Here is a 16,033-nt window from a genome sequence, read left to right as displayed (position 1 = left end):
AGCTAGATTATTTATTTTATTGCAACGTTACATTGACCTAAAATCATTTTTTCAACGTGCATAAACACTGCATCCGTAAGCAGTATTATCCGTAGGGGCTGCCATCGTTGTTTCGCGTGCTGTGTGACCTCGGAAATCGGAGTATATCGATCTAGTACGAGTTCACGGGTGGGAAGTCACGGGTTTGATTGCCGTTCCAGTGCACTTTCACGTGTTTAAGGTTGGAAAAACATGGGTTACGGTTTGCCTGGAACGCGGCATCATACTAGACTGAGGCTACCTTTCCTCGACTTCTCCCCAACGTGACGTCATCAACGAGTTGAGTAAAAAAAACGTTAATACCAAAAACTTAAAAAATAGGTCATTAAGACCATTTTTGAGACATTTTAGAAATGATGTACATATCTTGAGTGATTTATGTACCCATTAATCGAAAGTGGTAGTTAACCTGCAACATGGCCTTTAATAAATGCTTTACTATTTTAATAATATTTATTTATTTCTGTCCGAAATACTCGCGTTAATGATAAAAATAGGTTTCACATTCCTTTTGCAAAATGCTACTGCATAGTTTTTTATTTTGATTTTGGAGATAAAATATATGACCCTACCATGTTTTTTTAGATTTAACCACCTGCATTATCTTCAGTACTATAAATGAATACACAGAAACCTGAGCTGATACAGTATCACTTCATAAAGAATTAAAATGAAATTGCTATTCACTACTATTATACTTCCTATACAGATCTAGGCTTGCTTTAGTAGTATTGCATAATGCATTGTGTAGCAGTATTATTGTCCCTCATTTGAAGTGCTGCCTGTTTTTTTCTCTCAGAGTCTGTCAGGATATATGACACCGGTGGGCTCTGACATGGCCGCACTGACCGAGATGCGCCGGGTAAACAATCTCTTTCAACTATTTCTACAAACCCTAGACCTTCAGCAGATGAATCTGTCATCATTCACAGTACATCAAGAGAGCCACTAACATCTTATCACAAGCAGCACACACTTACCAAACAATCTTCTGTTCCTTTCCATCCACATTTCAATGCTGCTGATGTTTAATGCCGTTAACATTGGCTAAAATCAGACAATAATGTTCAAGTTATGGGTAGGTAATGTTTGGAAATGCCTGAACAAATGCTTTCGATGGTCTGTTAGCCGAGACGTTGAGTTGAAAAGCATTTGTGAGAGATCCAGTGCTGTGTCTTGACTTCCCCATGTTTTGAACGTCAGCGGTGGGAGACAAGCTGCTCTCTGCTCCCGTGTGCCGGCTGCTTGCTGTCCTCTACCCTTCTGTTTGTGTGGTGCTGTGCGTCTGTGTGCTTCACATGCAGCAGGACTGACTTTATGTGCTGGACCTCTCATACAGGACAGCTCCAGCTCCGTGGGTTCGGGCGATTTCAGTGGGATTAAAGAACTGGACGATATAAGCCAAGAGATCGCTCACCTGCAGAGGTAATGCAGGACACTGCCAAAACATTCACTTTTATTGTCCTGTTATTTAATACATTTAATAATCATACACACACACACACATGTTTGTTTTTGTGAAAAGTGGCGACATCCCATATAGGGCTGTGCGATTAATCGAAATAAAATCGCGATTTGAGTGTGCGCAATTTCTAAATCGCTTTATAGCACGATTTTCCGCGGCCCTGACCTCCCGCAGTATGTTATCTGATTCTGAAACAATCAGGATGCAGCACACCTAAGTGGAGCACGAGAACAGAGCAGACTGGGCATATGCCTAACTCATATGACTCCAGGTTCACACACACACTGTCTGTGATGCGTAGCCTTTTTTTTTGAGCCCATGTTAACGGAGCAGAACGTTCACACTGCACGCAGTAAAAGATGAGAACAGAAAAGGTTATAAATAGAAAGGTGCGAAAAGATTTAATATCTTGCGCATGAGCACAGAGAGAGTTGTGAGTGCACTGCACAGGACACAGGTTGAGTGAGAGGAGACACGTTGTAAGGCAGCATATATCTGATCCTTATTCAGTCTATAATCTGAGCACGCACATCTGGTTTTGTTAACAGAGCAAAGGAAATCTGCGTGCGAGTCAATATTTTTGGATGACTCGTAACCGCGGGCGACCGCAGGCACCCGCTCACCCGCGGTTGCCCGCGGTTACGAGTCATCCAAAAATATTTTTTAATGATATTCGGGTTGCCTACACTTTATTGGCTGAATTACTGGCATGAAGATGACGCACGAGCTCAGTCTGCACGTAGAGATGGAGGCGGTAAAGAAGACTGCATGGGGAGCAACGTCGCTGTTTTTGGTAAAACATGATTTTGACGACTTCATTAAGTTTTGTTTTATAGAAAACTATTTTTAAAAGATTTTCATTTTGTATAAATTGTATCTGAATTTTGATCAATGTTTTATCAATCAGTTGCCCGTATTTAATAAATAAGTAGCAAATATATAGCCTAGCAGACAATGTAATAAGGCGCCGGCAGGATCACTTGCATTGCATGTGAACTAAACTCAGCGTGTGCCTCAGATTTGAGAAATATAGGCTATATATTACAGAAAGCTTGAAATGTCTTCTTTTAAATGAAAATGTTCAAACCAAAATAAACGGGCTACTCTCTGATGATGTAATCCATATGAAATGTGCATTTCTCTCTGGCGTTCATGGCGAGTCTGCATTGTCAACTTCATCTTTGTAGCGACACAGAAAACACCAGTGTATTACTAAACAATTAAATGACTCCTTGCATATTTTCGAACTAGCAGGCCATTCTGGGTTGAGCGAGACCACACAGAATGAGCAAGTGGAGCGGGATATTCAGAAATGCGCTCTCTGCTCACGAGCTCTGATCGGAACAAACCCAAGTCATATGTCTGCTGACCTTGCAGAAACATACAAATAGACATAGCCAGACTAGACTATTTTGAGCTTACTGACGATTATAATTATAATATATAAATTTTTTTTTTTTGCCTACGTTCCTATGGTCCAATGACGCTACGATGAGCATTTACTGCGTTTTAAAAATGCGGGTCAGGAAGCGGGTCGGGTACAATATTCAATTTAAATTTTTTTTTGCGGTCCGAGTTGCGGGCGGGTTAGTTGAAAACGTCAGTCGGGTGCAGGTTATTAATACATTGACCCGCGCATCACTGGTGCGAGTGGATAGATTCGTGCTCGCGCATTATTTTAATGTGCTTTTTTTGCTGCTTCTGAACCGCGTACACATAACTTACTGTATACGCACTACAGATGGAGTACGTGTGACCCTTGGGCAATAAATATATTGGGCAAAACATATAACACCTGAGACACCACTACAGTGAGCTCTATGATCAATGCATGTTTTTTTTAGTGATTTTTTTAGCATCTTTACTTAGAGATTATTTTGACTTATGTCTGTTCTAGAGACATTTGATAAAGCTCTCATTGGTTTTCTTTTGGAAATATGTTTAAAATTTATACTGAATGCATTTCTGACTGTAAAGCATGTCTGTGTGTGTCAAAATCGTGATTAAAATCGAAATCGCAAAATTCATCAAAAAATCGTGATAGGTTTTTTTTGTCCATATCGCACAGCCCTAATCCCATAGGCGTAATGGTTTTTATACTGTACAAACTGTATATTCTATGGCCCTACGCCAACCCTACCCCTAACCCTAACCCTCACAGGAAACTTTGTGCATTTTTACTTTCTCAAAAAAACTCATTCTGTATGATTTATAAGCGTTTTGAAAAATGGGGACATGGGTTATGTTCTCATAAGTCACCCTCTCCTTGTAATACCTGTGTCATACCCATGTCATTATACAGAGTTGTGTCCTGATATGTCACAAAAATAAGAGCACACACACACACACACACACACACAACAAAGTTTAGGGTCAAATAAATGATTAATTATTTCAGCAAGGAAACATTAAATTGATTAAAAGTGACAGCACTGACATTTATAATGTCACATGAAATAGCTTTTTTGCTTTCTTCATTAAAGAATCCTGAAAAATACTGAAAATGTATCATGTTTTGTGCTTAAACTTGAATGATACTGAATGTGTACCATGGTTGTTATAGTTAACTAAAACCATAAAAAATATAACAATCAAATAAAAAAAAAGTAAAACCTTAATTTGTTTTATTTCACTTAGTTGCCTACGCAATATTTCTCATTTTTAATTTAGTTCAACTTGATGTGATAGAATAGCTAACAATAAATAAAAAAAATTAATTAAAATTAATATAAACTATATAGACATTTTTAATAAACTAACTAAAATTAAAGTAAATATATATATATGTATATGTATGTATGTATATATGTATATATATATATATATATATATATATATATATATATATATATATATATATATATATATATACAGTCATGGCCAAAAATATCAGCACCCTTGGTAAAAATGATCAAAGAAGGCTGTAAAAATTCATCTGCATTTCTAATCCTTTTGATTTTTTATTTAATAAAAACACAAAAATATATCCTTTCATTGGATAATAAGAATTTAAAATGGGGGGAAATATCATTATGAAATAAAGGTTTTTCTCAAATACTCATTGGACACAATTATTGGCACCCCTAGAAGTTTTTATGAGTAAAATATCTCTGAAGGATATTCCGATTCATATTCATAATTTTGAGCACGCCAGCATGGTTATAAACATGAAATTGACCAGCCATGGTTTCCTGTTTCACAGAAATATAAATGGGGGGAGAACAAAGCCCAAAATCCCTTAATCAGCCATCAAAATGAGAAAAACCAAAGAATATATTTCTGATGTGCAGCAAAAGATAATTTAGCTTCACAAATTGGTGAAGTGGCTTTAAGAAAAGAGCTAGAGCAGTGAAAATCCCCATTTCCAACATCAGGCCAATAATTTAGAATTTCCAATCAACAGAAAATGTTACGAAACTGCCTGGAAGTGGACATGTGTCTATATCGTCCTAATGCATCGTGAGGAGGAGAGTTTGAGTAGCTAAAGACTCTCAAAGGACCACAGCTGGAGAATTGCAGATAATAGTTGAGTCTCGGGGTCAGAAAACCTTAAAGAAAATTGTCAAACAGAACTTACATCTCCACATTTTGTTTGGGAGGGCTTCAGGAAAAATTCCTAGCTCATCCAAAAACATCCAGTTATCAGACATGACTGGAACTTGAAATGGGACTGGCTTCTATGGTTAGATAAAAACTAAAAAATGAGCTTTTTAGCAGCAAACACTCAAGATGGGTTTGGTGAACCCAGAGATAAAAAGTACCCCATGTGTACAATGAAATATGCTGCAGTATTTTTGATGTTGTGGGCCTATATTTCTGCTAGAGGTCCTGGGTGTCTTGTTTAGACACATGGCATCATGGATTATATCAAATACCAACAGATAAAAAATCAGTAAGTGACTGACTCTGTTAGAAATCTTATAATGGACCATGTTTGGATCTTCCAACCATACAATAACCCAAACACAAACCTTAAAAACAACACAGAAATGGTTCACTGAGCACAAAACCAAGCTTCTGCTATAGCCATTCCAGTCCTCTGACCTGAACCCTATAAAAAATGAGAAGAGTGAACGAAAGAGAACAAGCATCAACATGGAGCTGGGAATCTAAAGGTCTGGAGTGATTCTGGATGAAGGAATGATCTCTGATCTCTTGTCAGGTGTTCTCTAACCTCATCAGCCATTATAGGAGAAAATGTAGAGCTGTTAATCTGGCAAATGGAGGTTTCAGAAAGTATTGAATAAAAGGGTGCCGTTAATTGTGGCCAATGTGTATTAGAGAAAAACATTTATTTCATAATGATATTTCCCCCCATTTTAAATTCTTATTATCCAATAAATGGATACATTTTTGTGAATATATATACATAATGGGTCTCATTCATGAAACATTCGTAAATATACGAGTAAATATGTGAGTGATTTGCGCATAAAGAGACCTTCCCGAAAACTCTTCTCCTGATTCACAAATACTTTGTAAACGTCAGATGTGATAGTGAAATGTGTGTTAATAAATTCCAATCGGTCGTAAATGGGACGCGCGTACACGCTCATTCTCAATTACCATAAATCCCGCCCATTAAATCCGACTGACAACTATATATGGGCATCATATTATGACACCAAACAAAGGATTTCAACATGTCTTCTCAAAAGCGAATGAAAAAGAAAAATTTCTCAACTGCAGAAATTGAAGTTTTATTATCAGAAGTTCATTCAAAACGCCACATTTTATTTTCAAGCATACATAGTGGCGTATCAGGTCCTAAAAAAATTACAGATGCTGTTAATGGAGTTTCATCTGTTAATCGAACAGTCCCAGAAGTGAAAAGAAAATCCGTATGTAATTACTATATATAATATTTGTTCAAAATGCTGTGTAAATATGTACCCGATTAAGGTGAATTAAAATGCAGCTGTATTAATGAGCAAAACGTTCAGATGTTAAACGCACTATTTACGCGTGGCTGGGAGCAGGTGTAGATTTCTTTCGTACCAACTATTATTTGGAAAACAATTTAATGAATCCGAAAATTTACACCAGAACCACTTTACACACGATTTACACAAAAATTCGTTCTGCTCGTGTTTCATGAATGAGACCCAATAGACATACATAATATATACATATATACATATAAAGTGGAGTGACATTCAGCCAAGTATGGTGACCCATACTCAGAAATTGTGCTCTGCTTTTAACCCATCCAAAGTGCACACACACAGAGCAGTGAACACACACACACTGTGAACACACACCCGGAGCAGTGGGCAACAATAAACAACACATATACATACACACACATTATATATTCATATATATATATATATATATAAAATACAATTATTTTACATGTTTAAATATTAAGACTAAGTATCACAAACTATATATATATATATATATATATATATATATATATATATATATATATATATATATATATATATATATATAATTATAACCATATATTAAATGTGTTATTAATATGATGCATATGATACAATTCTTAAAATATATTTAAAATATTTGGATTTTTAAAGTGTTTTTGAACTTAAGAAAATGAGAGTGCAAACTGTTTTAATAAGTGTTTGTCCATGTGTGGAAATGTTGCTGTGTAAATCCCTTCTGGTTCTCTTAATTCTTCTGAAACATTCTCCAAAAAACAAGCTGCACAAATCCATGCTGATAATGAACGTGGATTTGCGCAGCTTATCCATAGTTGCATTGTCACTTAACAACGGCTCTGTGAAGTAACAGCTGCTCTATGTGAAATCATGCACCTGATGCTATTTACTGCTGATTAGAGAACCGGCTTTACTGATGAGATGCGCATTAATCATCGGCCGATATATATGGTGCACCCCTAGTATTTCCTTTAGGTGCTGCAACAAAACATAGTATGTGAATATTTATTTCAATCTTTTTTTATGTTTGATTTAACTTGTTTTAAAGTGTGGACATTTTTTTTATGTTGAAAAATAACGCAATCTCAGTCTTTGATTTATTTTAAGGAGGTAGAAATTTAATTAATTAATTAATTTAATTTTTTGGGATTTTGCCACCTCCCGTCTTTGTTTTCCATTTTTCTGTTTGGCTCAACCCACCAAGTCTAGCATATTTGTCCTTTTCCGAACAGTTGCCTTATAGATGACCCTGAACAGACTCTCATGCTAACACGCACCCTTCAGAGAAAGAGGAAAGGTACCCGAGAGCTCTTTCCCTCTCCCTAGCAGATCCTCCTCTCATCTCATCTCCATCCTCTGTTGACCGTGTGTGTGTGTGTGTTTTCTTTACGAGATCTCTTGTTTCACTTGCTTATTCATGCTGCCTCAGCACTCTTGCTTTCACACACTGGGATACACTCAGGTAACACCTTCTCTTGGCTGTCACCGCTTTTGTTTTGCATGTGTGACAGACTTTGTGTGTGGAGGAGACAGGTATGAGGGCTATTTTCTAGTTTCCAACAGTTGATAAAGGTTTTTGTGTCTCTTGTTTTATCATTTCAACAGAGAGAAATACACTTTGGAACAAGACATCAGAGAGACCGAGGAAGCCATCAGACACAAAACCACAGAGGTTCAGGTAAACCTGGCCGTCGAATTACTAGTTGTTGTTATTATTATTATTATTAATATTATTCATGATAAGTAATAATAATAATAAAAGATTTGTGTAATTAAAAAATATACTTCATATTATTGATGTATTTAAATGCAATTGTCTTGTAATTTATTGATATTGTTAACATTTGTTAATAATTGTAACGTTTTGTTTTTGTAATTATATTAATTATAAACAATTTTGGTAAAATGTTTGTTTGAATGTATTAACATTTAAAGGTAAATAGATTTTAATATATTGCATGTTATATAATTTATAATTACCAAATAGAATGATAAAATCAACTGATTATTATTTGAATTAGTATTATTTAAAATATTTAAAAATAATTTTGTAAATATATTTAATAAACATATTTTGTTGTAATTATTTGTATTATATTTGTTAAAATTATATTAAATATAAAATACATTTAGTATTTTAGTATAAAACAGAAAATATGAACATAATATACTTGTAGTTTATTTTTATTATATTCTAAGATAAATATATTAATATTCTTAAGTATTATTAACATATTTAGGAGTAAATGTATTTTAATAGAGTATATTGACATTTAATTATTATTTGAATTATAAATATAAATTATTCTTAGTGTTATTAATATTCAAAAGTAAGTACATTTATAAATAATTTAATTTAATGGAATTTAATTTAATTTAATATAATTGAACTAGTATTTTTACTATTGTTATATAAAAGTATACATTATAAAATGTATTTAAAGAGTTATTATATATATATATATATATATATATATATTGTATTATTGTTCTGTAAAAATATATTTGCATTTGTATTTATAAGTATTCTTAATTATAAATATATGTGAAAATTATTACTAGCATATGAATTGATTTAAAAGTATCTGTTTTTAAGTTATGTGTAGGCTTCATTTATGAACTGAATGTGGTTTGATTGACAGGAGTTGCAGAACGATCTGGACCGAGAGACGTCCACCCTCCAGGAGCTTGAGGCGCAGAAGCAGGATGCTCAGGACCGGCTGGAGGAAATGGACCAGCAGAAGGCCAAGCTGGAAGACATGCTGAATGACGTACGGCAGAAGTGCCAGGAAGAGTCGCAAATGGTGAGTCAAGACAAGACAAGAGATGACAAGATCCTCAGTGACCATAGACATTAAACACATCTGATCTGTTTCTGTTCAGATCACGTCCCTGCAGTCCCAGATCCACTCGCAGGAGTCAGACCTGCAGAGCCAAGAGGAAGAGCTGGGCCGGGCCAAGGCTGACCTGAACCATCTGCAGCAGGAGGAAGCTCAGCTGGAGCAGAGTCTACAAGCTGGCAGGATTCAGCTAGAAACCATCATCAAGTCCCTCAAAGCCACACAGGATGAGATCAACCAGGTTGTGCCTTCTTTTCCAGCCACTAGGGGGTGACAACACCTAAACATGTCCTTATTTCAAATGCGTTCATGCAAATATGCTTGCTTGTGACATTAGAAACGGGATTGTCTAATAATGCCAGAAAAAAAAGAAAAGAAAATGTGCTAAGCATTGGAGTATGTAACTGATGGATCTGATATGTGTATGTTGCAGGCTCGGAGCAAACTCTCCCAGATCCAGGACAGCCAACACGAGATCAGTAAGAGCATCGAGCAGTACAGCAGCACCCTGAACGGAACCCACGGGGGCAGCATGACTAACCTGGCCGACATGAGCGAAGGCTTTCCAGAGAAGGAGAACGCTGCTTTCGGGGCTGTGGTGAGACATTTTGTGTTGTATTTTAAAGAACCTATTGATTAGCATTAAAGAGAAAGTTTTAATGAAAGTTTTAAGAAACACACAGGAGTCTGATCAAAATGCTCATTTTAGAAGAACATTTCAGATGGCACTTAGAAGCTTTTGCATCTGAACTCTTCATATCTATATTATCTGTGTCTATCGATCTATCTATATATATAAAAATAAAGTAAAAAAAAAAAAAAAATAGTAATATATATATATGTATATAGATGACTTGAAATGTCAATCAAAATCAGATCATGCACAAGTAAATATTTACTGTACATAAAATTATATGTACAAAAAAAAAATATATAAATACATTAATGTGATTTACATTTTTTAATTAATGAATTGCACAAAAATTTGACTGAAAATATCCATAAAAGTTGAAATGTCAATCAAAATCAGATCATGCACAAGTAAATATTTACTGTACATGAATAAAATTATATATATATATATATATATATATATATATCTTGTTTTATGTATTTAATTGCAAAATAAATTTGACTGAATATATCCACAAAAGATTTTTTTAAAGCTAATTTTGTGTTAAATGAGAAAGTATCAGTAGACATTATAAATTGCAGCTTTAGAAATAAATATTTATTTGATTCAGCGTAAAATTTATTACACATGTGCATAAACAATGGAACATAAAAGAAGATGATTTAAGAAACATCTCAGTGTTTTTGGTTCATACAGTGAAAGTCATTGGTAACCAAAACAGCTACAACTTTTTTGCATTCCTTTTTAATGCAATACAACAAAATTACACACAGTTATATATTGAATTATTGCTATTTACTTATTGTTATTTATCGGCATTGGAGCTCGAGACTCGAGACTCACTCACTCACTTAAAACAGGAACAGGCCGGACTGAATACATGTCTTCATGATTATTTTAAGTTTCATAGTTGCACAGTTATTAGTCTCTTATTTATTTCTGATCAATCATGAAGCTCTCTCGTGTGATTGCAATTGAATTTCTGTTGACATTCTCTGGTTTCCGAGGGAGAACTTTGCTTGCTTTTCTTTCTGAATTATGCCTTGCATGCAAAAGTACAATTTGGAAACCCAGCACTTTTAACAGAGCTTCTAATGTTATTTGGAAGAGCTGAAGCGCTGGCTTAAATTGCAAACTGTAGGCACAAAATGACTGAAATTTATACTTCAGGGCTCTTATTTCAAATTTTTTTCTCTGAAGAGTTTTTGCTTTCCATCTTTTTTTGTTTGAGCTAGACATTTTCAGCTGGACCCTAAATATAGTGTTGGCCCATTTAGTAAACATCTGGGTTGAGAGCTAACAGGTTATGCTGTTATCATAATCAAATCTAAAACAAGTTCTACAATGTCTTTAAGAAAGAAAATACTCTTGCATCTGAATATAAAACAGCAAATTTGCTGTGGGCAGGAATTATATATAATAGAATCAATTAAAGAGGCCTCGGATCAGTGTGAAAGCAAGCATCTACAGTCAACAACTGTTTGTTTAATCCCATTACAGGAAGACCCTTTCAAGGTGAAAACCACTGTGTTCAACAGCGCCCAGCAGGAGATGCACACAGACCCCTTCCAGTCTGAAGACCCATTTAAAACAGACCCATTCAAAAGTAGGTCATATACTTTTTTTTGTGTCTTTCCATTTTGTTCTGCTCAAATTAAATACCCCCCTTTCTTAGAGATGAATCTGGATGCTATACTAAGCATAAAAACATTGTGTTTAATTTTAAATTCCTGTTTACTGGTATTAGTGTGCCACTTTTTTGGAGCCCAGCTTTTGAAGCCTTTATAATGGCTACTAAACACATCTCCCTCTTTCCTTTTCTATGTTACAGGCGATCCGTTCCAGAATGACCCGTTCTCAAAGCAGACCTCCACAGTTGCAGGTATCCAGTCCATCGAAATACATGAAGCGCCTCTCCAGGGTTAAGCTTTGAACTTTGAAGATATCAAATAAATACATCTGTTACTAATTAAATGTAAATTTAGTTTATATTTAGTAGGGGTGACCCCCCAAAAATATTTGTGGGTGTAATGGTCATGCCATTTTAGCTATATGGGGGTGCTCAAATGTCTGATTTCACAAAGAACTACTGGTTTTCTCCCAATAAGTTAAAATACAGCCTATTAAAATAATGCTGTAAATAAGAGTCTGAAAAGAAAGAAGCTTCAAATAAATGCGTGAATAAATCCAACCACCCCATAGATTTAAGTTTCACTTTCCATAATCTGTGACCGATAGAGGAGCATCTTGGTGACAGGGATTTAAAACTTTATCAAGACTCAAACTGACACAGGCTGAGACTGGATTTTTTTTTTTATCAGGTAGGGTACAAGTGATTTCAGAACATTTCAGCTGGTTTATATATAATATTATTTATCTCGTATAAGATGTATTTGGTTGAATTGTGCTGCAGTAAAGTGCTTCATTAAGCTCGTTTCTATTACAGATATGCGCAAAACTTTGGCGCTATTTTATAAATGTCGATAAAAAGTATTGAAAAAAAATACTGCCGTTGACTGAAACGTAAGCTTTTGCCTCTCGCGATAAGTCATGGCAATGGATTTTGGTGGGATTATTCAAAGGAGACGTATGCGTGTATCTTTACAGAAGCAGCACAGAGAGCCACTTCAGAAACATTTGTGGCTGGAATAAACCCAAGAATTGACTAGAGTGGCCTCAATCAGTTTCAGTGGCCATATCAGAGCAACTGATAACATAATGAACATAACTGTTAACATAAACATTATTTACCCTGTTTGTATCTGCAAGGCCTCTGTTACACTCTGTTACTCTGTCAACGTAATTATGATTGTCGAATGTCTGACTTGACTCTTGGTAATGTATTTTGCCCCCAGCCCCAAAACATATGATTCGACTATCAGATGAATATCAGCAAGATTAGAAAATTCTGATTCAACTATGAAAATCCTTAGCTGGGGACACCCCTAATATTTATATTATATTTTATATTATATTATAATATTTATGTGACCCTGGACCACAAAACTCATGTAAGTCGCTGGTGTATAATTGTAGCAGTAGCCAAAAAACCATTGTATGGGTCAAAATGATCGATTTTTCTTTTATGCCAAAAATCATTAGGATAGTAAGTAAAGATTATGTTCCATGAAGATATTTAGTACATTTTGTACCGTAAATGTATCAAAACGTAATTTTTGATTAGTGATATGCATTGCTAAGAACTTAATTTGGACAATTTTAAAGGCGATTTTCTCAGTATTTAGACATTTTTGCACCCTCAGATTCCAGATTTTTAAATAGTTTTATCTCAGCCAAAATTGTCACATCCAAACAAACCATACATCAATGGAAAGCTTATTTATTCAGCTTTCATATTATGTATAAATCTCAATTTAGAAAAAAATTGACACTTAAGACTGGTTTTTGAGTCCAGGGTCACACATACACACATATACACACACACACACACACACACACACACACACACACACACACACACACACAAACACACACACATATTTATATATATATTAGTGTGTATGTGTGTGTGTGGCAATATTTCATTTTAGTTTGCCCAAAGCTTCATGGTGGTTTAAACGTCATGTTTAGTGACTTTGGCACAGTTCCCTCTTGGTAATAAATAAGGTTTTCAGTTCCCCAACTCTCATAAAATTGGGTTAAAGATAGCTACATGATATCATGTAAATAATGGTATTTAAATTTAAGAATTTCTCTTGACAGTTACATTAATCTGTAAAATCTTTTAGATCCTTTCGGAGGAGACCCTTTCAAAGAGGCCGACCCGTTTAGGACCTCTTCTGAAGATTTCTTCAAGAAACCCTCTAAGCCAGACCCCTTCAGCAACGCCGATCCTTTTAGCAAAAGTGCCACACTTCCCTCAAAGGTACCTAGAAAACCAACAAAATCTCATTAGTTCCCTTATTCTCTGCCTTGTTTCTCATCTATATCTTTTCTTTTGTCTTGCAGAATCATAATTTTTCAAGTAATGACCCCTTCAGCTCCACCAGCCCCAAACCAAAAGGCCAAGGTATGCCGTTTGAATGTGTCTCTCACTTATTTAGCTGAATCATATCATCTCTGCCACTCCCTTTCTTTGAAGATGCTATGCAAAGATCAGCTTCTTCATCTCTGCATGCAACAGAACTTGAAACTCTGAAACTGATCTGGTATCAGCTGAAAATGCCTCATTTCCCTCACAAACGCCTTGAGGGACATGCTTAGGGTGCATTACACAACTCAAGCAAGATCATACTTTCACACCTTGTGCCCAGTGGCGACGCTTTTGTCTTTTTTTTCCAAAGGCCACTCAGAGAGCAGTTCAAGAGAACACGTGTGAAGAAGCTGTCAAAAGAGTTCCCATGCAATACGTCCGCTCACAAGCCACTTTGGCTGCCTGAACGATGTGAAATTCCTCTGCTGTTTCAGTAAACAGTTAATGCAGCATTCTGAGGCGATGCCAGGAAATGCTCAACACATTTTTTTTTTTTAAACCTGTGGGTTGAAGGCAAAAATACATCAACACAAAGACAACAAAGCAAATTGATGCTTTACATTTTTAGTTTTGACTTTTTTAAATGGAAAATTTAAAATACTGCTTGATTGCTTCAGCAGGATTTTATCTTACTAATATTGTGAATGTTTAATCTATTTATTAAAAGTGGTCAACGGAGTACTTTAGTGATTGTAGACCATAATATTATTTTAAATAAAGATAATTCGATTTATTGGTTATTTATTCATTATTTTGTTTAGTAAAATAAAAAATAAGTCAATAAAAGTAGTCACATTAGTAATTCACAAACCCTTGGCCATAATATTATTTTAAATAAAAGCTTTTTATTTTCATTTAACTAAAGTTATTTATTTGGCAATTTTTTGGTAGCTTATTAAAAGAAATGTATTGATACTTAATTTATTAATGTAATTGAAATCAAAAGTCAGTAAAAGTGGTTAAATAAAAACCTCAATGACTCTTGATCTATATATTATTTAAAATAACTAAATAAAATAATTTTTTTATTTAAAGTACCATTGTGATCAAGTATCATTAACATACATTTTTTTAACCACTTATATTGACAGAGAAAAATGAGAGCAGAATATGAAATGTAAATTTTAATACGAAAATTACCCTCACAATATAATCTCTAAACATTTCAAAATGTCTAACATATTTTTTTCCATTTCTTGACTTGTAATACTCGTAATTTTTCTCTGCCACTTCCAGATTTCTTTGGCACTTTGGACCCCTTCGGAAGCAGTTCGTTCGGCAACAACAGCGGATTTGCAGACTTCAGTCAAATGTCAAAGGTAGTGAACACTTTTACACATTTTACTTTTGCATCTTAAGCAGAGTGGAACTTCACTTTCTCACGGTTTTGCAACATGACATTTGTAAGATGTGGTTTTGATTGATGTCCCACTCAAAATTTGCGTGGTTTGCACCTTGTGTCTGATAATGGCCCACATCTTCTCCTTTCCGCTGCGATTTAATTTAGGGCTTTGTAGACGACCCCTTCAGCCGAAAACAAGACATGCCAGCTCTCCCGCCCAAGAAAAGCATACCTCCACGACCCAAACCACCCAGCGGTAAGCATTTAACCTTCATCTTAAGGCCCAAAAACAAACATTGACCCTTTTGAACTCATATACAACCATATAAGGTGTTTAAGCTAGTATTTCAAAGTAAACTATTATTAAAACTACACAGCTAACTGTTGCAATAAACAAAACATAGTCAAAACACGCCATCTAAACGGCCAACATTAAAGACCTGGAGAATGTTGTTTGGGTGGTTCTTTCTCTACATTTTTGACACTTACATTTAAGAAGACAAATCTTCAAAGTGTAGCATCACTACATCTCTTTTATCTAGTTGTCAGCAGTGAAAGCAAAACATCTTTGAACAAGTTGTTGACCGCAGCTCGCACGTTCATGTTGTAGTCTTTTATTAAGCTCAAGAAAACTGAATTCTGACTATCCATGATATCTAAGACTTCCTCCATCAGTTGTCAACAGGAAATTGAGGTACAACCTTGATACGTTTGCTTAAGCTTTACATTTTTTTTTAATGCGCAATGGCACAGTATTATATCTCCATCCAACTCCAAAATAGTGAATGGAAGATGATTTTGTCACTTGGAGA

The 16,033-nt window shown here is 35.0% G+C and overlaps 1 protein-coding gene across 1 annotated transcript in view; it reads left to right on the top strand.

The window, feature by feature from the left end:
* The window catches only part of eps15l1a (epidermal growth factor receptor pathway substrate 15-like 1a), a 41,127-nt gene that overhangs the window by 13,637 nt on the left and 11,457 nt on the right, over window positions 1–16,033 (top strand). Inside the window, exons 12-23 of the mRNA XM_059569369.1 lie at window positions 839–901; window positions 1,379–1,464; window positions 8,017–8,089; window positions 9,054–9,215; window positions 9,295–9,492; window positions 9,685–9,849; window positions 11,386–11,491; window positions 11,717–11,767; window positions 13,635–13,771; window positions 13,855–13,915; window positions 15,116–15,198; window positions 15,387–15,477. Of these exons, the coding sequence (XP_059425352.1) occupies window positions 839–901; window positions 1,379–1,464; window positions 8,017–8,089; window positions 9,054–9,215; window positions 9,295–9,492; window positions 9,685–9,849; window positions 11,386–11,491; window positions 11,717–11,767; window positions 13,635–13,771; window positions 13,855–13,915; window positions 15,116–15,198; window positions 15,387–15,477 (1,276 nt within the window). The remainder of the gene's footprint in view (window positions 1–838; window positions 902–1,378; window positions 1,465–8,016; window positions 8,090–9,053; window positions 9,216–9,294; window positions 9,493–9,684; window positions 9,850–11,385; window positions 11,492–11,716; window positions 11,768–13,634; window positions 13,772–13,854; window positions 13,916–15,115; window positions 15,199–15,386; window positions 15,478–16,033) is intronic.

The sequence above is a fragment of the Carassius carassius genome, chromosome 16 (genome assembly GCF_963082965.1).
Source record: "Carassius carassius chromosome 16, fCarCar2.1, whole genome shotgun sequence".
In the NCBI taxonomy this organism is placed as follows: domain Eukaryota; kingdom Metazoa; phylum Chordata; class Actinopteri; order Cypriniformes; family Cyprinidae; genus Carassius; species Carassius carassius.
Note: the sequence above shows the minus strand (reverse complement) of the source record. Positions and strands in the feature narration are given on the sequence as shown.